Below are 26,904 nucleotides of genomic sequence, written 5' to 3'. Positions count from 1 at the left end.
CCATAAAGATAAATTTTAAATGAAGCTAAAAGTAAAAATATAGTAAAATAAAGTTAAATTTCTATAGCATCTTATTCTCACAGTTATTTTCCAAAGTGTACTTTTTCATTTCATTTCATTAAGGTATTATAAAGGAGATTCCATTATCTTTGAAATGATTAAAATTATACTCTCCAAATCAAAAGAGAATTTTTACCTTTATGCTTACTAAAATAAAAGTTTGAATTACTCTAAAAGCTTCAACTGAAGCAAAGTCTATACACAAAAATACAGTTGGTAATTTAGGCAATTATCTAGCTAATTTAAGCCACTAAAAATGCATTCATATGCTTTGGACTCAATATTTTGAATAATTGACACATAAAGAATATATTTGCCTGAATAGCTACCTTACTCCCTCTAATTTGTATTTCAGTGTTCAGACCTCAAGCTAAGGAACAAAGAAATTTTCTGTATAGCTGGTTTATAAAAGGGCATTCACAATGTTTTTGCTATTCTCCATTGGAGCTGAAAGTCATTCTTTAAAGATGAAGAGCTGCAGTAGTAATACAGAGTTTCCCACTCAGCAAGCATTACTATAGAAACAATCTATTATTCAGATGAATTTAATTAAAGGCTTTACAACATAACTAATGTTTACTATTATCATGTGTTTGGAAGTTTCCTCTTTTTAAAGATTAAATTTGCTGTAGAAAAAGGAACCATGATATGGTTGCTGAAAGAAATCTGAGAAAAGTTCAGTCATAAGTTGCAATCAACTTTATGCCATGTTTCCTCCCTAGGATTTGGGCAAAATACATATTTCTAAGATCAAGAAAATTACTCATAGTTGAAAAAATATGCTTTATCCTTTCGTTAGCAATGAATGTTAATGATGGCCTAAATCAGCATGTCCACATCAGAGACCCCGTGTGCATACCATTTGGAAGAATTTGTTACCTAGCAACACCCAAATCAGGGACAGTCCCTATTCATACAGCATGTGGGTAACTGGCGTCTGTACCATTTGTGTTTGGAACACTCCATCAAAAGAGTCCCTGTCAATGTAATAACTACATGGTCATCTTGGGTCAATCTAGGTAAAGATGTTACTACTTTCACACAACATGAGTGGACTCTTTAACTTGGCATTTGGAAAAGAAAGAATTCTATAAAACAGAAGCAAAATAGCAGTATGGTAGATCATACATTGATTTATTAAGCCGTTATCACATAGAAATGAAAACTAATTAGGTATATATAATACTGATGTGTTTGCTTTAATTTCCAATGCCTCCTCATGGACGGATTTTAACCTTGGGTGGCTAAAAGCAGTCCACCAGCCTGTCCTGTTTTCTGTCTTATCTCCCTTATTCTAAACCTGTGTTTTCTGCTTCTTTGCTCTCATGATGACCCAGCTAGGTTGGAAGCAATGTCTCTCAGACATCATCAACATTTGTGAACTTGTTCCAGAAGCTCTCTGCTGCTGCTACAGTTCCTATGATTACTCTCACTCCTGCTACAGCAGTAACTTCTCCTGATCTCCACACACTTGTCCTGTGCTACTGGGTCAGGACTCACATTGCTTCAAGATTCCTATTTGGTCTTATACTTACTGCCTTATTGTAAGATGTTGCTTTTTCTCTGGTATCTCTCGCCCTAGGAAATGTCCAAGGAGTCTTAGTCTTTCAAGGCCTTACTGACCACATCTGCTCCTTTAAAGGGTCCCAAATTTAGCTGCAGGTTTACCAGGTCGATGGACTCCCTGGTGACCTTTTGTTGTCACTAACACCAGGACCGCACTGGCCGCAATGCCCCATGGGTCACCCACTAATCAGGTTAGCCAGGTCAGTACTGAGTTCACACTGAATTATTTTTTTTTCCCCAGTCTAACAGCTAACTACTGCCTTCTTTGACAATATTACGGGTTGCTCTAGCAGCCCATGCGCATCCTCATATACTCCTAACACATTAGTAAGAAAGACATCTCCTTGCTGGGTGCCTCTGTGGAAATTTCTTCCTAAAAAGAAAAGTCAGATATGTCAATTATCTTCCCTGTTTCTCCCATCAAATTTGATCTGCTGCTCTCTCTGACTCAGAGATTCAATTTATATTTCTCTGCACATCCAGAGCTATTTGGTTGGAGAAAAGTCCCACAGTGATTTTAAGGCTTCCAATTTAAATGTCAGACTTGTGAATACCCTGATTATAGAAAGGTACATTGATATTGATTCATGAATTCTTATTTTGCCTGATAGTAGCTGATAGTAGACTTAGTCAGATCATACTTTTTTTTCAGACCCCAAACTGGCTATCCTTCCCCATCTGTACCATAGGCACTGTGCCTCAGACACCTTCCTCAGGGCGGGGACAGCTGCTGGAAATACTGGCCACTGCAGGAGACAGCTCCACCCCTCATCAAAAGCGAGGATCTGCATTACCCAAGGTCATGGCCCTTCCCATGGGGTAGCTGTAGCCAGTGACTGGCTGCAACAGGGAGATAAAAACCAGATACACTAACTTCATTTTGGCATAACTCTGAAGGGCTACCCCAGCTCCACAGCCCCCAGGAGGACTGACTGAAGCTTTAGCTACATTTTCATATCAGTTTTACTTCCTCTTACCAATCTTGCCTTCCTCTTTTCCTTATAGGCATACCTCCTGAAAACGCTTCCCCAAAACCCTTTTGCACAGTCTTCTTTCAGGGATCCAATCAAGATACCTCCCGGCACCCCTAATCCTTTGTGAGGGGAAATATCTCTGCTCGTAGCCTTCACAACTTTCCCCCCATATACACGCACATATGTCCTCTCCTTACCCCACTATATTCTCTGATTTGCATGACTGCTGGAACTTAAATTTTTCTCTGCTTTTCAGTTTATAATTCAGCTAAGCAGAACCAAGCAAGAGTAAGATGCTTCTAATTTATATTTAACTGGATTTTAGTCGTGGAATTATTAAGTAGTCAAAGTTCTAAGAATTTGTAGAAATGATGAGAAATTAAACCAAGGGAATGATTGGGAATTTGTAATTGTGAGGAAATTAAGTGATTGGGAATATATGGAGAACTTTTCAGACATAGTTGGTTTTCTGCAAGAAATATTACTGTTTCTAATATCCCTAGGTATATTCTTAAGTTAGAAAATTGTTTCATGTCAAAATTAGCATAATAGTTTTCTTCCAAACTCTAGTAGATAAGAATCAGCTCCCAGAGGAGAGAAAGAGAGAGGGAGAGAGAGAGAGACAGAGACAGAGAGAGACAGAGAAATAATTTGGATTGATGAGGTTTTCTCAATTTAGAAAAGTTGGTAAAACCATTTTCTAAAGTCCCATTCCCTCAGGACATAGGGGTAGAAATGTAGCTGTGATCATTATAATTTTGTGTGAACTGTGGTTAGTATAAATATACATGCAAAGAAACTCAAAACTGGAAGGAATATTAAGAGTCAACTAATCCTAGGGAATCCTAGAGGAGGTTAATGGAGGGGTTTTGGTTGGAGGAGAAGGATTTTGTTATTCGACCTCTGAGATCATAAAAAAAAAAAGTGTGTATGCATTTATCTGCATTATTTAGAGGAGAGAGTTATGATTCTCATTAGATTCTCTTGTGGATATTTAAGGACCAAGAAAACACCAAGTTTTGGGTAAAACTGAAATTAAATCAAGGAAACGGCTATTTTCTTTTGATTTTACCTTGATTTCCTATTTGACCTTGGGCCAAGTATTTAACATTTATTCATATATAGATTGAAGTCATAATTACAGGCTTTCCAAAGAGAAAGACACTGGGAATATCTGTGTGCCTTCTTGGTTGAGATGTAAAAAGCTCTTAGTTAAATGTAACACAGCGTGTATGAAGATGCAGCTTCCAAATTTATTTTCAGCAGCTTCACAGAAGTGACATGTCCTGAGAAAGACATTGTAGTGGTAGTTAATTATAAGTTCATGTATGTTAAAAACTATCTCTCTCAAGTGAAAAATGGTGCATTTAAACAAAACTATGTTCATGTAAGTAGTTTATCAATACTTATAATTATTTTGGGGAATGTGTTAAAAAATGTGCAAAACACCCATGATTCTGTTGTTATTATTTCAGATTTATTGAACATTTTAGTAGCTAATAGGCTAAAGAGTATCTATTTTAGTTATCAATTTAGAAAGCAAATATACTAAAATATGGAGACAACTTACAAGGGTGCTTTTTGATGTTAAGAATCATAACAGGATTATACTCATCTAAGTTTTATATTTCATGCCTGAAAGTGCTAACATTGAGCAAAATTCTCAATGTGTATTCTTTCCGGATGAACTGCGGTTAGACAACTAAATCTGTAATGCAATATAACATGGTCGTATTAACCTAGTGATGCAGAAAGGACCATCTGTACCACCTTGGATATGACTAAACTGTAGGAGCAAACTAAATGCCTTGTGTAGTCATTAATTTAAGAAAGGCAGTGAATTCTTTTAAGGAGGAGGGTAATGTAACTGATGAAAAATGAATAAGAGTAGGCATTGACCTCAGTGAATTGTAATAAGCTTGCAGAATTGATTTGTAAACTGCTTTATAACTCAATTCCTAGTGCATTAAAAACTAATCAAATGACTTTGATACAGTTCACTGATTTTTAACTCGGCAATTTACTTGAGCATATAAAAGTTGTTAGTAGAATTATGTAAGAATGCTTGCAAAATAGATACTGTGATGCACCATTATTTAATTGTATATGCACGCAGTGGTTACTCTCATCTACTAATTAATCCAGAGTTTAATGCTGAACGTACTTGGAGTTTGTGCACTGTGTCCTGTCTTTTATCAGAACGATAAATTCTATTTCAGTTATATTTACCACTGTTAACTACTAGCACACAAATGAAAGCTTATAGTAAGGACTTAACCTGCTTAATTCTAAAATTTTCTGTAATAGGTATTTTACATAAAATTCACTAGATGATGAGGAGTTTGAAAACACTTTTGTGTATGCTCTAGAATCAGAATGGTAACAATTAATAACCTTGGAAAAAAGGTGAAAATTAACAGTAAGTGTTGTATCAGGTATATAAGGCATGGTATAAAGTTTACAATTTCCATCAGCTACTGGGTTCTACTCAATTAATCATTTTTGGTAAATATGAGTAAACACAATTCCAGGAGACTAAGATTCTCTAGTTAAGTTGGGCAGAGCAATTAAATATTTTAGTTTTTCCACAGTCCAAATTGAAGGACATTATCAGTTTAGAATCTGCTAGTGGAAATTCATTGACAGTGCTCAGACATTCTGTTAGAACTGGGATTTGGTGAGCAAAATAGGGGCTCTTCCTACAGTCCACTAGGGGAGAGAAATGTTAATCAGAAAATCAACAAGTGTATAACTATGAGCTGTTACGAAAATTATGAAGGGAATGCTAATCTAGTTCAGAAGGAAGGAAAAGCTTCCCATGGGAAATGACTTTGGAGCTAAAACCTAAAGGATGTTATTGTAGAGTATGTATAACTGAATCACTCTGCTGTACACCTGAAACTAACACAACGTTATTAATCTACTATACTCCAATATAAAATAAAAATTTTTTAAAAAGGAAATGCAACAGATTTCCGTAAAACAAAACAAAACAAAAAACCCTAAAGGATGTACTAAGTAGGAAGAGTAAAAATTATCAAACACAAGGAAGCCCTGAATCTGTAAGAAGCACAGGCCTCTGGAGGAATTAAAAAGTTCATATGGCTGGATTCTAGAGAGCAAGGAGGAAAAATTAAGCTGCAGGTAGTGGGACTAGTGTTATCTTCATGCCCAAAGCAGGAAGTTACTGGGAGTAGTAAAAGGTTAAATAATAGCTGACATGATCAGAAGTTAGTATTTTTTAAAGGACAGATAATATGATGCAAATGTGGAAAATGATTAGCATCTTATCGCAAGAAATCAGGTGAACCCTGATTTCTTATCTCCACAAAGTGAGAGCAGTGGAGATAAGAGAAGTGAAAACACTAAAAAGATATTCAGGAGGTGAAATGAACACAATTAGTGGGTTAATTGGATTCAGGGGATGGAGGTGAGAGAGAAGAGTAACTACTAGAATAGCCAGCAAGTCTCAGGCTTATACAACTAGACGTACTGTGATGCCATTCACTGAAAAAAAGGGCTGGGCTTTGAGGGATAGATTATGAGATCGGATTTGCTACAGGATTTTGAGGTGTCTTTAAGACTTCTAAGAGAAGATGTTGATGAAGCCATTAAAAATGCGGGTTTGGAGCTAAGAGAATAAGTCTAGGCTTGAGTTATAGATTTATGAGTCTTTGGGCTAAAGATGGAATTGAAAATATGTGTGTAGATAAGACCATCTGCTGGAAGAGTATACCCAAATATAATGCAGAAAATTTCGTAAGTTTTGAGAGTGTTCTTCCATGTTTTAAAACAATCCTCAATGCATTGAGAAAAAGTTCATAGTAAATATATTAAAGATAATGGTACCCATGACATTTAAAGAATATAAGGAGGTAGATAATATTGTAGCCCAGATACACCAGCTGACAGACTCGAAGGGCAACATGTGATTGTAAAGCCATGGGGCGATGTGGACCTAGGCTACTGTAGAACAGAAACAAAAATTAGAATCGGCATTTTCTTGTAGACAATACTTAGAAAAGCTTTGAATTATGCAGTATTTTTTGAATGCTTTCTCTTCTCTTTTCATTTCTTCTAGGGGTAGAATTTTTACCTTTTTATTTTTTTTAATTTATAAAAGAATGCATGCTCGATGAAACAAACAATAAAGATATATAAAGAGGAATGCAATACATTATACTGATCTAGTCAACATTAAAACTGTGGAGTAGGGCTTCCCTGGTGGCACACTGGTTAAGAATCCTCCTGCCAATGCAGGGGACACGGGTTCAAGCCCTGGTCCAGGAAGATCCCACATGCCGCGGAGCAACTAAGCCCGTGCGCCACAACTACTGAGCCTGCGCTCTAGAGCCCGTGTGCCACAACTACTGAGCCCGTGAGCCACAACTACTGAAGCCTGTGCTCCTAGAGCCCGTGCTCTGCAACAAGGGAAGCCACCGCAATGAGAAGCCCGTGCACCACAACGAAGAGTAGCCCCTGCTCACCGCAACTAGAGAAAGCCCGCGCGCAGCAATGAAGACCCAACACAGCCAAAAATAAAATAAATAAATAAAATGTTATAAAGAAAAAACAAAAAAAACTGTGGAGTATGTTCTTCCTCTCTACTGCCATGCAACTTATATGGGCAAATATAAGGTTTTGTTATTTTTAATGAAATAATATCACCATAAGCACATTAAGCTGAAACTTGCCTTTTCACATAAAACTGTATTTGAATAACTTTCTAATCAAAACATATACATATTACTGTTTTTTAAAGAACATCATAAGATTCCAAAGTATAAAAATGCCACATTTATTCAACTATTCTCCTTCTAGTGGATATTAAGATTATATCTAGTTTTTGTGCCTTTGCACAGTAATATCCTACAGATGAGATTGCTGAGTCAAGTGAAAAGTGTATTTTTTCACTTTAATAGATATTGTAGGATGACTTTCCAAAGAATTTGTAACGATTCGCAACGCAATTCTACCAGCAAAAAATTCTACCAGTCAGAATGCTCGTCAGCTTTCTTTGCCAGCACCAGATGTTATGTTTCTTTTTTTCATTTACTGCTAAACTGAAGAGTGGAAAATGATATTATCTTGTCTTAATTTGCATTTTTTACTACCAGTAAGTTTATTAGCTAATATTTTCATTTTTAATATCTACCTTTTAATGTTTATATTTAGTTGCACTTTTAAGCATCAACCTCTCTGAGATATGTTTAACATTCCATGCCATATTCTTAGACACTGGAACAAAAAAGAAATCAGGAAAAAGAAATTCTTATGTGTACATCTCTCTCTGAAACCAAAAGCTTTTCAAGAATCCCAAACAGAATGAGGACATATGTAATTGACCCCACTTTTCCCATCCACACTTGACTAGCAATACTATCCAATCCAAACCTTCTAGGTATGTCAGGCCAACGCCTAACGCCCCCTCATTCCCTTTCCTCCACTTTCAATACAGTTACATCCCCCTCTACCTCCACCCCGACATAATATAATATAATATGATGTAATATAATCTTTCCTGTATCCAGCCCTTTTATACAAAGTATCCATTCCTTTCTTTCCTTTCTAAACTGTGCTCCAACCTTCAGTTTCCCTTTAAAAAAATGGATGCATAGTGAATTTTTTTTTTCAGTTTATTAAAAAAAAACTTTGCGTCATCCTAATAATGCTTTTATTTAGCTGGAGTATATCTAACCATCAGAAACATGGTAAAATTATTTCACTATTTTCTTACAACTTATATGATAATTCATATTGGTCCCAGAGAAGGTTTCTACAATATACCTCATTCCGACTGTAAAATGACTTAAGTATTAATTAATAACTTTTTACACAGTATTTAAGTATGAGTCAACAAGGTTCGTTTGTTTGTTTTAAGCGATATATCCTTTGTCTTGTAACAGTGTTCTTTCCTGTCTGTATTTGTAGGAAAACTTTTCGGGTTCAAGTTCCCTGGTCTGAGAGTTCTCACTTACAGAAAGCAGTCTTTACCACAAGAAGATCCCGATGTGGTAGTGATCGATTCATCTAAGCACAGCGATGATTCCGTAGCCATGAAGCACTTTAAGTCTCCTACAAAAGAAAGCTGCAGCCCCTCGGAAGCAGATGATACAAAAGCCTTGATACAGCCCAGCAAATGTTCCCCCTTGGTGAATATATCCGGACCTCTTGACCATTCCTCTCCCAAAAGGCAATGGGACCGACTCTATCCTGACATGCTGCAGTCAAGCTCCCAGCTGACTCATTCCAGATCAAAGGAAAGCATTTGTAGTATACGGAGGGCTTCTTCCGTTCAGGATATAGAAGGATTCAGTGTCCACCCCAAGAACATATTTAGAGACCGACATGCCAGTGAAGGTATGTTTGTATTTTTAAAATATGGAAACATATGTTACGGGGTAAAGAAAGGTATTTCTTATTGTGTTTAATTTTAACATTAATCCTTATACCTTTGGAGAAGAAATGTGAGTAGAGTCTATTAAAAATATGAGTTGTACATTCAGAGTTGTTACTGATTTCCTCTTTGAGCCCTAGTGAATAATTTGGTTTCTTCTGGCTTCTTCATCCTTTTCTGAGATAGAATGATAACTATTATCTGCTTACTTTATGGAGTGTTATTTAACTAATGCTTAATATAAGACCTGTTTAGGTGATGACACTATCATCTCAAGCATAATTAATTGTGCTGCATTTAGTAAATAGTCAAGACCTGGGCAAAAAGAGTAGTGTGCTGTCACAGGACTATTTTATTGACCAACTCTCTCTAAAGGAAGAGGTGTATGAAACGTGATATACTGAGTGATCAGAAAGCTATACACTAATTGGGAGCAGGGAAAGGATAGGTAGGGGGAAGGGGCTCAACCAAAAACAACTTGTCGTGCAAAGTCAAAATTCATTTATTTCTCTCTGCCCTCTTCAAGGTCACATTCATGTATTAGCCAGTAGTGAAAGTAGGGATGCTTAAAAGGCAATGCTAAAAGCTATCCATCATTAACATGATGATGGATAACATTTGTTGGATATTTACATGCGTGAGGCAATGTAAGTGCTTGACACACATTGATTCTCATATAATTCTCATAACAACAACCCTATGAGTTAGGATCTATTATTAAGCCCATTTTATAGATGAGGAAACTAAGGCTTAGATATGTTAAATAGATAATTGGTCCAAGGTTATAGAATGTCAGAGCTGGCCTTCAAACTCAGGACTGATCTCCAGAATCCACAATCCATCCATGCAATGCTTTTCTCCCTTCGCTCCTGCTCCGTGAAACTCTGCTGCAAGGGTCTGTTGAGTCACTGAATCTTCTCTGGGGAGGTCCAGATTCAGGGTACCCATTGCATGGATACATTAGTCTCACTTTTCTACAGATTTGGGTTCTTGAGAGGCCCACTGTCCTTTCTGTGGTATTTATTCCTTCGAGAGCCCATCATCATCCATGCTGCCACTAGTTTTCTTTTTAAAACATATATCTGATCACGGGGCTCCTTCGTGTAGGGTACTAGACACTTTTCCAGCTCTCCACAGTTAATTTTCAAGCCTCATTTCTAGCCCCTGCAAGATTTCCTCCCCTACTATATACTCAATTCTAAACCTGCACAAAAATAATTGCCTTTCCCAAAAATATATCATGCATTTTCGTGCTTCATTTCTTTGTTCTGCTGGGAATACTCTTGCTCACTTTGTCCCTCCTCACACTACTACTCATAGCCATAAGGACCCGTTTCTCCTTTCCAGACCAGAAGAATTAAATGGTTTCACACCTGAGTGTGCAAGGCAGTGTTTACATATATTATAGCATTTCTTACATTCTACATTTATTCCACATTATATGTCTTGCGTTCCTATTAGATATACAAACAAATAATGATGTCGCTGAGACCTTCTCTAGCACAGGAGTTCTGGCATAGTTGGCTCCACGGCCTTGGTCTCCAGCACAGTTGCCTATTTCATGGAAGGAACTCAGTAAGCATTGGTGTGACATTGAGAGGATCGTGCTCATGAATTATGTTCCAGAACTACACCATCAGGAAATAATGAGTTATCTGTTCTGTAGTACTCTGAAATGTAAACCAGTTTTAGGATTGAATCATGTGGGGATCTTTATTTAAAGGGTGCAGTGAAGTAGAGAAGGCAGAAGAGGTGAAAGAAAATGAGTTGGCAGGAAAAACTTCAAAGAGAGACAAATCAATGTCAAAGAAACAAAAAGAACAGTTTTCTGTGAGATAGATTTGATGTGGTACAAGAGCAATTAGCACATCCACTTTAATCTCTAGTCCAAAGAAAGTCAAAGGGAAAAGGAAAATAAAATCAAGGACAATTTCCAAACTGGATCCTCGTGTAAGGCTCTACAGCATCTAGTCACAGCATGCTCACTCTCTCCTGACTAAATGAAATCTCTGAAATTTGATCTTTGAGCAATGGATCCTATGGCTGAACAACAGTAAATCCAATATGATCATTCAAATGACCAGCAGATATTTTTGTTTGTTAGTCCAATCTGTGTAGTCATCTTTAGGAAGCGTACTGACTTTTCAGAGATTGGCCTTATTGCCTAGAACCTGAGTTACAGTGTAATAACATTCAGAAACAATATTAAGTGATACATATTCAGTGCATGGTACAGCCTTTTAGCCTGTGTTTTGACAGTGGTGCTGAGTAAGTTAGATCAGATTTCATGATTTAACTTTATTTTCAATTTTATATGGTCTCCATTTAGCACATAGTTACTGATACAATTATGGGAGAGGATGTGTTAATATTTTGGGTTTCTCAGTACAGGTTCTATTCAGGGACACAGTGTTGAGATCATCCTCAATTTTCAAGCTATGTTATTTTCAAAAAACTGTATCACTTGCTTGCAGATGCTAATGTCAATGTCTGACTACCAACAGATAAATTCAGAGGGTATTTTGTACTTCAGTTTTAGCTACAAAATCATTAATTAGCATAGGCGAAACTATCCTTCCTAAAGCTTTATAAATTAATATACTTTAGAAACTGAGCCACTGATAAGGGAAGATGGAAAACTTTTAAACCTGATTTTAATTTTATGAATTCATGTAGCTCTTTAATAGGTTAAGTCCCACATGCACCAGATTTTGAATTCAGATTGTTGTCTCTTCACTCAAGAAGAAAAATTCCCTCCTACATAGGCTATCTTTATAGAACTTTAAATAATTTGCAAATATATCAGTGCATAATATTTTACATTATCTTTTCATTTAATCTATATTATCAAATACCTTAGAACCATAGTTCTCAAATCATTTGTGGTGAAGGACCAGATTTTTATTTTCTTATCCATCACATACCAATATATTTGTAAATACAGTAAAAATGCACTACAAGAAAATGAAATTTTAAAAAATAGACATACAAAATATAAACCCCAATTGTTGTATTATTAAATTGAACAGACATAAAATTACTCTGTCAAACTGCTACAAGACTCTTAGTGCTTACTCTAATTTCTGCACTTATAGTGTCATGGAGGAATAACAAGCAGATCTCAGCTAGCACCAGCACGCAGACCACATGCTGTGCCTCAGAATGTCAAAGCAGCATTAACTATATAATATAACTTTGGGGCAGTTGGTTTTTTGGAAATTGCAACTCTTTACATGTAATTTCCAGGTTGATGAATAGAATTATAATATTTAACTACTTGCTTGCAAGCAGTTATTACTTTACTAATGATTGTTGGCCTAGCTTCTGATGGAGATAATTAATTCTATGTAATCGAGGTCTCTTCCATTAGCCCTATTTGTTAGTTATGGTCCCTCAAAAAGAGCAGAGCATTGACATGTAAGGTCACAATTTTATTTGTGCATCTCTATGTGAGGTAGTGTCTATGCTAGCAATTCAATATACTGCATTATTGAAATTGCTTCAATTGTAAGATCTGAAACAATTATTATATATCCCAAGATTTTAAATATGAACAGCATTAGCATAAATGTCAACAAATGTGGAACAGATTTTTCAAATTTTGGATATATTTGAATGATTTTAACATGACTTCATTTATATTAAGCTTGTTTGTTTCAAAACTAGTAATGAATATTTTGTTAGTAGCATATATGCAACAAAGAGTCAGAATGCTAATCTCAAAATAAATCTGAAAACACTCCATTCTGAGATTTGACAACAAACCCATTATAATATAAACAAATTTCCTAAATTTTCTATGTATTACACTGAGTGCATTGTGGACAACATAAATTTTTAAAGCTCACATTACCTTTAAATAGTCAAATCTTTCACTGGTTTCTTATAATTATTTTTGCCTAAGAATGGCTCTTTGAGTACTATTTGGTATTTTCAAAATGTACATTGAAGAACACTTGTGGGAAGAATGGTTCATAAAATTGTGATTAATAATGCAAGTTGGTTTATTAAAGTAAACCATTGTCTTAGAAGCATTTTTCTATCAACATACTAGGTTAAGTATGAAAAACGTTACTTAACATGCAAAATGCTGTGTAGTTTTTCTTTGTAAGTGATGGCTGAAGTAACACTAAAATTGACTTCTGACAAGTTTGAAAGTTTTTGTCACAATTGCAGGCATGTGGGTATGACTTTCTCCAAACAGTCATAATTGTAAAATCTGGATCTTGGAATCCATTTAAATTAAGTGAGATAAACGTTTCACATATTTGAACACAGATGCTTATGATGGCAGATATTTTTAGCATATGCATCTTACTTGGTTGAATAGTACAAAATGTTAATTTCAAAGATAAATTTTCAATCATTACATCCTGTTTTCTCTGATTGTTGTTACAGAGGTTATTCAGTGCATATAACATAATTTTAGTCTTCTTTTTGTATTTCTCTCTTTTTTTCCTTACGTGCTCAAAACAGACAATGGTCGCAATGTTAAAGGTAATGTATGAACTCAAACTTCATCATCTGATGCTTAGATTGCCCCTTTACTCGGCATGTTAACTTGCCTGCTGTATGCCCTGTTCAATGCAACATCATGCTGCCCTTAGTGAGCCCAGGTGCCTGGTGGAGACATCATGGCTTGATTTTGCTGGAGACATTGTTACTTTCTCAGCTGTGCCACCAAAATGACTATGAACTCCTTTTCCCTGCAAGAAGTATAAGCCTAGGTTGACAATGAAGACTTCCTAAATATTTGAATAATTTGGAAAGAAGCAAATATTAAGCTAAATATATTCCGGTATAAAAGAGGCACATAAGCCTATTTCAGCCAAAAAGAAAAAAGCCTTTTTGAGTACAAGAATAAATAAAAAATAAGCAAAGTGCTACATGACAGCATCACTTCACTTGTTCCTCTTTTGTTTCCTTAAAACTAGTTTCACGTTCCTGGATGGCAGGGGGTATGGTTTTAAGCTTACTGTAGTAGTAAACTGTATATGCATGAGAGTCATTTTCTATTTTTCTATATTACATTTCAATCATTTTAATTGTGTCCTATATAAGTCTGAAATCACTAGCATGACCTACAGCTACTGTAGGGTAATGTTTAACTGGGCAATACCTCTGGATAAATCTGGATTTGACTAAAAATTGGAAATTCACTTCAGTTTTTCTACTCTATTATAGTAGATGCAAATAATCACAAAATATAACAATCATATTATTCTCATCCAGTTGAAAACTTTTGGAGCTTAGTCCTTTAACATAGGCTATGCATGCTGCTGTCGGTGTGCATACGATGACAATGACTCATTTGTGCATGTGTGTTGCATGGACACGTCTCCACCAGTAACCATCATTACTTAGAATTCACTGTTTTGGCCTCTTCCGTATGTCACTGCTACTCCGATCACTGTGAAGTTTTGTATAGTGATTTCTCAAGTGCTTCCCTAACTAATTCAGAGCTGGTGATGATTATGAATTAAGAGTACTAGAAGCTAAAGATCTTTTCTGGTCAGCAGCGCAGGATAATTTGAAAATAAGAGAAATCGTGGCAGCTTCTCCCCATCCTAACTTTATTTTGTAAGCACTTCAAAAAGGGTCTATGCAGGGGACCTCCAATTGCAGCATGGAATTTCATATACATGATTATTCTATCCTTGGCCTGTCCACTTAGATTTCTAAAAGGGAGCAAATTAGTGTCAGCTGTGGGTAGTGATTTGAATTGATATAATTCAGAACATAACCTCAAGAAACAGAATACAGACAGCTCTTGACAACTGGTCTGTGTGAAATATGACTGGCTTTAGCATTTAACAATTAGCAATAAATTATTAGACATTAATTTTCCAGTGATCTTTAAATGCAGTGAGAAATAAATCTAATTTTTCTCAATAAATAGAAAATTGAGCTTGCTAATCTTCCAAACTAGTAGTTCACATAGTTGTCATTCAAACTACATTAATTTTATTTTTTTCTTATAAACTAATCCATTTAATCTCCAACCCTTTTTTCCTCAATCCTCCATTTTTTTCTTTTTCATTTTTGAATTTTATTTATTTATTTTTATACCGCAGGTTCTTATTAGTTATCTATTTTATATATATTAGTGTATACATGTCAATCCCAATCTCCCAATTCATCACACCACCATCACCCGCCCCCTGCCACTTTCCCCCCTTGGTGTCCATACGTTTGTTCTCTACATCTGTGTCTCTATTTCTGCCTTGCAAACCAGTTCATCTGTACCATTTTTCTAGATTCCACATATATGCGTTAATATACGATACTTGTTTTTCTCTTTCTGACTTACTTCACTCTGTTTGACAGTCTCTAGGTCCATCCACGTCTCTACAAATGACCCAATTTTGTTCCTTTTTATGGCTGAGTAATATATTCCATTGTCCATATATACTACATCTTCTCTATCCGTTCGTCTGTCGATGGGCATAATCCTCCATTTTTAAATAGCAATAGTCCTTGAATAAAAATGAATCATAAAAGTCAGAATTTGGGATTAGGAAATTCTAACCCATTGTAGAAAGTTTTCACATATTAATATTTATAAAGTTAAACTCCTAAATTAGATAAAACATGTGCAATTTAATAAAAATTTAATGTAAATGCGCCCTCCAATGTCCTTATTATGTGTTCAGGCTCTGATTTTGAAAACTATTTAAAAAATATTTAAGTGTCTGGCTCTTTGAGATTTTCACAGAGCAATTAATATGCTAATTAGATATAGAACAATGCATTAGTGTGCTTTTTAAATTTTTGTGACCTTGTTACTAAACCACATTTAAATAAAAATTTTTTAAAATAAAAAACAAATTTCTACACTTCTTTTTATGCAAATACATAATTACAGTTTTTTCAATATCTAACTCAGCCAAAAGTAATTTCTTTAACAAAATAAAATAAATGATTTAGAAATGCGCTTGGAAGGTCTTCAAGATCATCTACCGTAGTTTATTCCCCTCAGGCAAGAGTATTGGCTAAATCTCTTGCACAGGTGGTAGAAGCATCTTTATCTCTAGAGGATCCCATTCTTTAACTTTCTTGGAAAATCTATTTTACTGCCTATTATACAAAGAGCTAACTCAAATCCTTCTTGCTGAAATGTAATTTTTTTCCCCTTCATCTATCCTGAGTGGACAGAGATACTAGCCGGTTACTTCTATTCTTGATGTAACATCACAGTATAAAAACATCAAATTGGTACTCAAGCTTTTCTGCTAAAATGGAATAATTTCCATTTTACCTCCTTTCTTAAGATCAATTTTGTTTTCCTTTAATAATTCCCTTAGCACTCTGACTCTTTAAAATAAGACTTCAGAGATCCAAAATTGTAACCCATTATCAAAGAGTGAAAAAGTTAATTCAAATAAATTGCATATGCTATTTATATGTGTGTGTGAGTGTGTGCATCATTTTTTAAACAATTTCTCTAACATGTGGGAGGCAAACTTAATCCTAGTGATTTTTCTGTTTATTCTGCCTTCCAAGTCACCATAAAAATTAACCCCACTTACCCTTTTTAGTAAGTAAGTCGTTAAAATAATTTTACCCTTCTATTGCATCCACCTCTTCATTATCCCAAGTAAATCTGTATCCCACTGACAATGATATGTTCAGTTTCCAGCTTGTCTATGAATCTGGCATATGAGTCAGAAACAAAACTACCCTCAAGATTTGTTATAGCTTTCACCTCCTCTCTAGCCACAAAACCTATCAGACACACAAAGGAAATCAGCAGATCTGATACAACTTGTATCTCATATGCTGCATTGGCCATATCAAGTATTTGTGATCTTATAAGAATTTGCAAATTGATTTTCAATCGTGACAGTTTTCTTCTATAAAGTATATGTTATGCACTGAAACAAACAATATGGATATTGATTACAAATAATTTGGTGACTGATTCTTATATATTTTTTAATGTTAAACTGGTTACCTTATGCTTATTGACAGTGATCTTTTATAAAATCCAATTAATGAACACTGCATTTGCATTTTCTTTAATGTTAAGCCACTTCAGCAATTTAGGTTTTATTAAACTTTAGCCAAATAAACTCATGCTGTAAGAAATATTGTATAAAGACCTGATGATTTGAAAACAACCTTAATCTTTTTGGTTTCTTTCCCTCCTGTCCCATTTGGCTCTCAAGAGCAATAATCTTTTTTTTTTTTTTAATGGCATTATTATTTTTTTAAATTTATCAGATGTCCTTAGCTCTATTTCCAGCATATAGCTGGAAATTTAAGGAGAATATATTCTCCTTTAGCATCTTGTAACTCATGATAAATTGAAATAACCTTATAAAAATTTTAAATACCTTTAATCTAAAATTCTTCCTAGATGTTGCTTTAGCCTCTAGCTTGATCTTTAAATGCAGTATATTTCTTTGTAGCTAGAACCTGGCTTATTTTATATTTACTCAGACACTTGTAATATATTAGAGCTTTACCCAGCTGTTGGTTTAGTCTTCTTGGTCACCTGTTTTCCATCTCCTACTAGTATATTAGAAAATTTAATCTGGTCATCCATTCTGCAAATGTTTCTCTGAAGAATATCAAGTCCTCCTAAATACTTTTGAGCTTTACATTCTTTCTGTTGAATCTACTATTTCCCTTTATTTCTGCCCACTTATTTTCTTTAAATTCATTTACTTTGTTTTTCAGGTTATCCTCCTTTCTTTCATTAGAATTTTAAATGCCATCTGTTTATGATCACACTCAGGGAGGCTGCCTTTCACCTTTAAGTCCTCAACCAAGGCCTTTCTGAATATAGACCTAGGAGGTAGGAAACCCTGCATTCTAATTTCTGGTCCTTGATTCTTATTCCATTTTGGCCTCCTATTGTGTCTCCTTGGGCTTACAACTGGTAAAATGAGGATATTACTAATACCTTTCTTAATTAAAGTGTAGGAAATTATTGTCATTAGAATTTAGACAGATTTCAGAGAAACCTAAGCTGACACTGATTATCTTGCAGACACTAACAGACCCCTGCATGTAAACATCTGCTTCAAAATCAGTGGAAAATAGCATAATGATTTTTATTATACAAGATGAAATAGATTTTGAATGCCTTATCTAAGCATGCATGAATTATTTTAAGCAGTATTTTAAGTTCTGCTGAATTCTTTAAATGTCTAGATTTAACATTTAAAAAAAACCAGAATAGAGTAACAGTTTAGAAAGGTTTTCCACTAGTAAGTAAGAGAAGCTAAAACACAGATTGCAATAAAGTAATATTCTGAGGCCAAATCTTAGTGTGGTGTGTATTGGCCAGTGGTTTCTCAGCCCTATCAGACTAATGTCCCCTCATTTCAACTTTTTGTTATACTCATTTTACTATCCTGAAATGACGTTCAGAGATGATTTAACCTATTTCTAAAAGATCAACATTATTCCTTAACTTTAATTTAAAGGAGGAGTTAAAAGGAAAGCAGTTTATAATAAAATATTTTTCTCAATATGTTAATGTTCAAATATAACTACAAGGCATAATGTGATAATCAGAAATAAGAAAAAAATTTGGTTTTAAGAACATCAAAGACATGATAAAACAGTCCATATAAGTACTGGCTAAAATGATAGAGCAGGAGTACTGAGGGATAACAAAGTAAAAACCACTATTGGAATAAATAATGACAGATTGGACTTATTTATATATAAATTTTTAAAATAGTAAATAATCAAAATTAAATTATGAATAAAACCAAAATCAACTGGGGAGAAAGTGAGACAGTGTGATATCCTCAAAAATGAACTGGCCCTTGGTTTTAAGTGTAATGTCAAAATGATTCCCTATGGGATAACATGCAATGCAATAGTAATGCATTGCACAGGAGAAAGAAATCCCACTAAACATCAGGATGTATATTTATCCTCCAATACTTAAAAAAGACCTTGCAGACCATATGCCTTCATAAGCAATGGGAACTAGAAGATGGATTAGAAGAAGAAATGGCAATCAAGACATTATGGAGAACACAGACATAAAGAAAAAACTAGTGGTTACCAGTGGGCAGAAGGAAAGGGGGAAGGGGCATGGGATTAAGCGATACAAACTACTCTATAAAATAAATAAGCAACAAGGATATATTGTACAGCAAAGGGAAATAGAGCCATTATTTTGTAGTGTGGAGTATAATTTATAAAAATATTGCATCACTATGTTGCATACCTGAAACTAATCTAATATTGTAAACTGACTATACTTCAATAAAAAAGACATTATGGAGACATTGTGGCAGATCTATAGGGAGTTCTTAAATCATTCCAGGTGTTTATTTTTTACCTAAACACTAATATAGGCTTTTTTTTGTTGTATCATACATCATTTTACATATACAGGAGATCAATAATATAAAATATTTTAGCAGAAATTTTATTAATGATTTTAGGTGTGATTCCTATAATTGTCTGCAAATTTAATAATATTTGGTTCCAACATTGTTTTAAAAAGACTCAGATATCTTCATTTACATGTTTTCATGTGACAGCTACAAACACAGACTGTAACCTGAAGTCCGAAATTTTGTATTGGCAACTCAAATAACACAAGTAGTGTAGCTCCAAGTGATTTGGTTTTCCAAAATGGTGAACAACTTTTGGTAAAGTTATGAACAAAAAAAAGTAAAAATCTTTATTCTATATGGCACCTGTGGCTCTGAAAGTTTCAGTGTATATTAAAATATGTGAAACAAGTTCAAGACTCAGATCATTATAAATAGGCTTTTCACCTACATGAATGCCCGTTGGGACATCCGGGTCAATTTTTCATGGTGAGAGAATAGACACCTCCCATCACTGTAACAAACAAAAATTCCCCCACAGATGCCTCTAGGGTGAAGTACTGTTACAGTTGCGATTACTTGCTTATCAGTGCAGCCAATTCAGTGGAGTTTATTTGAAGTGGTCACAAGGACAAGCAAAGTACATATAACACTGCCTTTCTGTGTTAACATCACAGATAATCCATATTTGTACCCAATTTTTTAACAACTCTGTAGGCCATCTGCTACAAAAGTCCAATATATAGAAGGATAATAGGGAAAGAGGATTGAAAAGTGTGCTTAAGGGTTTGAAATACAATTTAACTATATACCTGAGCTCGGTGTTATATAGTCTCATGTAAATATCCCTGTGTGCAGTAAAGTCACCTAAGCAGAGAAAGTATGACATTAGAGTTGGGAAAAAGATAATATCTAAGAAATCTGAAGTCCTAGAATATTTTACAAATTTAAATATTAAGATATAGGCTGGGAATGTAGCCACAGAATGATACAAGATAAAAAACACTATCTAGGATATGTTACAAAAGTAAATTAGTGATGTGTATAGGAGAGTTTTACAAAGAATGGGGTTTCTCATAGACCTATCTGAAAGCTAGATTAATTTGGTAGCTTTGGGCTCTTATTTCTCTTCTTGTCATATAAATAGAAAAGAGAGTGAGAATCTATATTCAAATGAGAACATACTGGGAAATAAATGCTCAGAGAACTTAGTGACATTTTTTACATGGATAGACTTGGCCGTCATCATAGATAAAACTCCGAGAATGAACAGAAATGCACCTCAAGGAACACAGGGTTTCCTACATAGATAAAAAATCTCTTAAAATCATTTCAATATTTTATAATAACCAAATATCAGTATAAACTTTTATAAACGAATATAGTGTGATTTTCCTCCAGGGTGAATATGAACTAAATGATGGGTATTTTTTTTTTCTTGGATTATATTTGATCTGAGTTGATTGACGGCGGTGGTCCAAAATACACAATCTATAAATTTCATTTTCAAGGGTTTATACCTCACTTGGTGCATAAAGCACATTTTGATCTCCAAAATGTGATAGTTTCATTCTGAACAGGGGATAAAAATAGCATAAGGCAAAATGTGCTGACTAGCAAGTTCATTCATGCAGTTTGCATGTTTCAAGCACTCTCCAGGCAGAAAGTTAATGGCTGTATAGCACTCGTGGGCTCAGGATTTTTATAAAAGTCTTCCTCATGCTAATTTTTAAGAGCTACATAATGGTATAAGTAATATTACCAATTGTATAAGAAACTCTTTGGAGCATTTCTTGACTCTCTATAAGCAACAGACAATAGGTTCATCTCAAAAGAAGATGTAGCTGGTCAGTGTACTTAACCACAACTAAGGGGCCCAGGGTCTTGGCACAGTGCCAGATTGTCTTCGTAAGAAAAGAATGTGAGAAGTGACTAGCGTTGGTCAAAGAGTCCAAATTTCTAGGAATAAGATCTGGGTATCTAATGTATGGCATGGTTAAAAAAAAGATGTAACCAGGTGCTACCAACCCCAGACAAGTCTTATTTACCCAACTACGGTCACTTCAATTTTAAGTTATGTTTGCCAAAGCATTCTTCTGCTATGTTTTTTTTTTCCCTCAAAAAGTGGTCAGCCTTAAATCTAAATAAAAGGGAAAAAAAGAAAAGAAAGATTTAAAAATCCCACATAGGAGCCAAATTTTTCAATACAGTCCACACAACACACACACACACACACACACACACACACACCCATACACACAAATGACATTTGTCCTTCTCAATGTTACCTGAAATTCCTGTCTGGACTTAACTCTTTTAGAATCTCTGGGAAGCATCTCGTACAGGTAATAGAAGCATATGAAGAACGCAACTGGCTTGTCACTTGTTATGGCACAGAGAAGGGAGTAATACGAATTGGAGCAGGCTAGACAGCTATTCAGAAGTTTCATGGCCAACATGATTGTAACCTTCCTTGAATAATTCCTAAATTATAAAAGTCCTTCCTTGAATAATTCTTAAATTATAAAAAAAGAAATTCTTGAGAAACTTTGAAGGTAGAATTTAGCCAATAATAGGGAGTAGAGTTCATTCTTTTATTCCAGCCTTTAATTAAAGAAGCCAGTTAGCAGCTAAAGCTGTCATCTGCTCTCTGGGTGCACACCTAGGGCACCATCTTATCCTTGGATACTCACATGCCGCTCCATATGGCAGACGGTGAACAGATATCAGCCAGCTGCATTTAGTCACATCTGAATCAGGGTCACAATGGTCATGGATTACTAACAGGTCATTCAAGACCATCTCTTTCTTAATTTTTCCTGATACTGCTTTTACAAATACTTTCCAATTTTTTAGGGCCTTTTAATCATATCAAGTCAAGCCTCCTGGGATCCACGTCGGATTCAAACCTCAACAAATACAGCACCATTAACAAGATTCCACAGCTCACTCTGAATTTTTCAGATGTCAAAACTGAAAAAAAGAATACATCCCCTCCTTCTTCAGATAAAACCATTATTGCACCCAAAGTTAAAGATCGAACACACAATGTGACAGAGAAAGTTACCCAGGTAGGACACGATTTTACTATCAATTTTAACTGTTTTTAAAGTTATTTTCTGCACCATAAAACTCATTCCTTTTCCTATGAATGACTATTAAGAGAGGTAAGCCATTTATTTGCACTCCAATTTATCTCAGATGTTGGGTGACCCTCTAATGTAATAGATAAATAAAACTACAGACTATGATTTTATCTATTACAAGACTAAGCAAAAATGGGCTGGCTTGGTTTTCTTGTTCCTTTTGTTGCAGAAGTGGTTAACCAGCTATTCATGTTTGGGCATTTATTGTTTTGCTGCCAACTCTTGCATTATTAAAGCATGTTTTTTTTTTTAAATATAATGGATGTGTCTATGAAAGGTTTAGGCAACTAATTGGGATTTACTTTTAACTGTGGCCCTCTTTTTGCACTTACACTACTAAGTAGAGTCAGGTATAAGTCAGTGGAATTGGGGAAAAGAACTGTCTGAGTTGATGAAAAGTCAGAGTGAAACAATACATTTCACAGGAACGATATTTTATTGTTTTTTTAAAAAATATTGCAAGTTGAACTAGGGTAAAAAGGTACTGTCTAGCAAGAGTCCTGTTTTAAAGAACAGAGAAAAATGATTTGCATTTATTATATCAAAATACCAACCTAAGCAGTACCCAGCTTTTGCTTACAATGCACTTACATCGTTGAGAATTCATGAGTCTAAAATTTGTGCCAAGTAAACAGTTTTTGGTTTTTTACAAACAATTTAACCCAGTATATTTGCTTAGCAAATCTTTTTATAAACAGTCACAACATAAAGATAAACTTGACCCCAATCTCTAGCCCAAGCATTTAAGATTTTACATTAATAAAGTTTTTTGTAATTGTAAACACTACAAACAACACTATAGCAGTTTGTAAATAATGTCTTAAATGGGAGCTAAAATAGCTATGTAAAGACCATGAGTCAGTTGTAAATAGACCTGAGTAGTCTCTATTTATTTGAGATGAGAGATTATACCTGCCATACTCAAATATATATTTTGATATTTATGTAGTAATGAGGCTTTCTACCCTTGGCATTTTGTTTTTCTTAACTTATACTTAGTAAACGGGGCCTAACAGTGGTAAATGAATAGTCTATGGTTATTTGTGTTGTACTGACACCGTTTTGATAGCTTTGAATTTTACTTGCAATTAACTCAAAAATTATATTATTTGTAGACCATAATCATCATATGGATGAACAGTAGACTGGTTGCAGATATTAGGGTCAGGGTTCTGCCAGTAGCATAAGTGAGTAAAGTAGTCATGGTAGCACAGCAGGCACGGTAGGGGCTACAGGGACTTACAGAGCCCAGAGTCCCTCCTGAGCAGCTAGCTGCCCCTCAGCTCCAGCTAACTGTGGTCATGCAAGAATGCTTGACCAATGTTTTCAAATCTTCCAGTTTTAAAAAGAATCTAGAGATCCAGAACTTAAGATAAACTCTTTATTTCTAAAAGTTGGCAAACTAATTCAAAATGCTTTTATAGGCCAAACCAAACATACCTAAGGCCTGTGGGCAGCCAAGTTTGATCTTTGCCAAGTTTTCATGAGCTTGGTTCACTACAGGACCTACCTTATCCTGCCACATTCAGCAGGTCCACTGTGCCAGGAGGAGACGAATGTACACATGGATTAGAGGTGGCACCTGTACTGGGACTTTCTGAGCCTGGTGAGAGGAAACATTTATACAAATAGCCCTAATGAAATCATGGTGTTAAAGAATACAGGAACACAGGTCGAGGGAAAGTAATTATACTTTAAGGGAGGAATTTTCAGAGAAGAAAAACAGATGAGATGGGACATTTAAGACGGATCCAGAAGGTTATTTATCAAACTGGGTAGTGAGTGATGATTAAAAGCATAACTCAGAGTCGCATGCACTTGTGCTTTAATTCTGGCTAAGTCATTTATTGTGACATTGAGGCAAGTTTTAGTGATGACAAGACTTATTTCTCAGTGTTGATATAAGAATTAAATAGAATGATGTGTGGAAAGTGTTCATCAAGGCTCTATGTACATGGCAAGCAACATCAACCATTACTCTGTTTATTAATGTTCTTGTATGACTTCCCCTGGCCCTCCTCACCATCGCTGCAGGATCCTTTTATCCACACCCTGCCACGACCTAGTAAAACACCTGGCAGAGTAGAATTCATGAAACGTTTACTGAAGGAAGGACGGCAAGAGAAGTTGACCAAGCAGACAAGGGAAGGGATGAGAATCCCAGGCAGAGAAAACAACAAGAACAAAGTTGTAGAGGCACAAAAGTCCAAGTGCCTTCTCACAACAAGTAGGTTCTTGAGCCAGGGAGTTGCTAGGCTGGGCAGGGGCTTGTTACAGATTGGGGAGTTGCGGGAACTTTCCCCTCTAGATGGTTCTTCAATATCTTTCTCCTCAAGTGCCTTGGGGGTTTGAGTAAAATGCAACAGCTGCCATCAAAAGGTGAGCATTCTTTTAAGGTCTCACGCTTTCTCTTTAAAATCCCTCTGACTTTCATATTTAGCTCCATAACATTACAATACTTGTTTTAACATTTTAAAAAATGTTTGAAACTATTACTTACCCCTGAGGCACACTGAGGCACACAAAAAAGCCCCATAGTTTTCCTACAGTTTCTTATACTTCGACCAAATCATCATGGAGCGCCCCTCCCCACAGTCTCCGAACTACCCCAGTTGGGGGAGCAGGCAAAAAGCCTTTTGAAGGTGCTGGAAGATTAGAACTGAATCTTGTTTTATAAAGGATCACTTTTTTTAACAATGTAAAAGATACAGTGAGAGGAAGGAGACTCTGGAGACAGAACACTTAAGTAGCTATGGTTCTGGCCAGAAATGATGAGGGACTGGAAAAAGACTGAGACTGGAAACTAGAAAGAAGGGGATCTATAGGCTCGCTCTATCTTCTTTTTAGGCCCCCTTTAGCTCTTAGCAGCAAACCTTCCAGTTGTCAACATGTCAAACCAAACAAGGTGGAGATCCAATACTGAGACATTCCTCCTACAAATGTAGCCTCTGGAAATTTTTTTAAAAATTTTTTTATAATAATATCCAGGGGAGGAACATGGGAGTTGTTTTTTTTTTAATTAATTAATTTACTTATTTATGGCTGTATTGTATCTTCGTTTCTGTGCGAGGGCTTCCTCTAGTTGTGGCAAGCGGGGGCCACTCTTCATCGCGGTGCGCGGGCCTCTCACTATCGCGGCCTTTCTTGTTGCGGAGCACAGGCTCCAGACGCGCAGGCTCAGCAGTTGTGGCTCACGGGCCCAGTTGCTCCGTGGCATGTGGGATCCTCCCAGACCAGGGCTCGAACCCATGTCCCCTGCATTGGCAGGCAGATTCTCAACCACTGCACCACCAGGGAAGCCCCTGGAAATTTTTTTAAGCACTTGAAAGCAGAGCGAGCCTATAACTGTTTTCTCATTTAGTGTTTGTGAAGTTTCCTGATTGTAGCTATCTCTGGAATCCCTGTATTCACAACATATAGTATTACTTGCCCCCTAGTCTCTAGAAATAATTTTGTAGTGACTCAGAAACTTTACTATTCCCTTTGTTAGGACTACGTGGAAATCCTCCTTGTCAAGATATTCTCAACATATTTGCTGTAGGCAGCCAGCAGTATTTTCTTTATCTAATGTTCTAATATGTTTTATTCCCTTGATGGACTTGTATGGTAATCCTTTTTTTCAAAAGATATCAGGGTTTTGTTCATCAATCATTCAATAATGATTTTTAAACACTCCTCTGAGCACAAACAGTAGAGCAGACATCAAGAAAAAAAAAGGCATAAATGAAAGAAACAATTCATCTCTGCTCATGTTACGCTCTCTCACCATTTGGATCTTATCTCTATTGTACTTTGGCTAATTATTAATTAGCCAGTTCGTTGTTTGCCTCCCCAGCTAGATTGAGCTTATTGAGCAGGGACCATGTTGCTATCCATTCATCTATTCATTCATTCATGCGTCTGTGTATTTTTTTATTCACTCAGCAAGCATTTATTGAGAGCTAGTATGTACAGTGTTAGGTTCCGGGAATTCATATTAAAAGGCAAATTCTCTGCCTTCAAGAAGTGAGGGAGACAGACAAGTTCAGTACATGGGCATTGTAATGCAGTGTGAAGTATTACACTATAGGTAAACTCAGAGAGCAGAGAGTGCTGGGAGAGGAAACATTGCCTATATTGGGAGGTTGGGGTGGTGATTGGGAAATATAAACTCTTAGGTGAGTTTTGAAACTTGAGAATTTTCTGAGATTGTGAGTTGGAATCTGGAGTGGGGCACACTTGGGAAACTGTGAATACCAATGGATGAATGAAGCATGAGGTGTTTGTATTACTAGAGCCTAATGTAGGACACAGCACCTAAGAATCTTAAAAGATTCCGAAATGGACCACCAAAGGTGTTGGAGAGAATTAAGCAAGAGTAAATCTGTGGGTAAAAAATTCCCAAGGCAAATGCTTGCCTTCCAAACTCTTCCCTCAGGCAAGGTTCTCATTCTTGCTGTTTTTTTAGGTCCAAAGAT

General features: G+C 35.7%; 1 protein-coding gene across 1 annotated transcript in view; it reads left to right on the top strand.

Moving 5' to 3' along the window:
* KCNH7 (potassium voltage-gated channel subfamily H member 7) overlaps positions 1 to 26,904 on the top strand; it is a 450,126-nt gene that overhangs the window by 308,129 nt on the left and 115,093 nt on the right. The window contains exons 4-6 of the mRNA XM_036858162.1: positions 8,532 to 8,960; positions 13,474 to 13,494; positions 22,158 to 22,372. Of these exons, the coding sequence (XP_036714057.1) occupies positions 8,532 to 8,960; positions 13,474 to 13,494; positions 22,158 to 22,372 (665 nt within the window). The remainder of the gene's footprint in view (positions 1 to 8,531; positions 8,961 to 13,473; positions 13,495 to 22,157; positions 22,373 to 26,904) is intronic.

This window comes from Balaenoptera musculus, chromosome 7, assembly GCF_009873245.2.
Source record: "Balaenoptera musculus isolate JJ_BM4_2016_0621 chromosome 7, mBalMus1.pri.v3, whole genome shotgun sequence".
NCBI lineage: Eukaryota > Metazoa > Chordata > Mammalia > Artiodactyla > Balaenopteridae > Balaenoptera > Balaenoptera musculus.
This window is presented reverse-complemented; position numbering and strand designations above follow the sequence as displayed.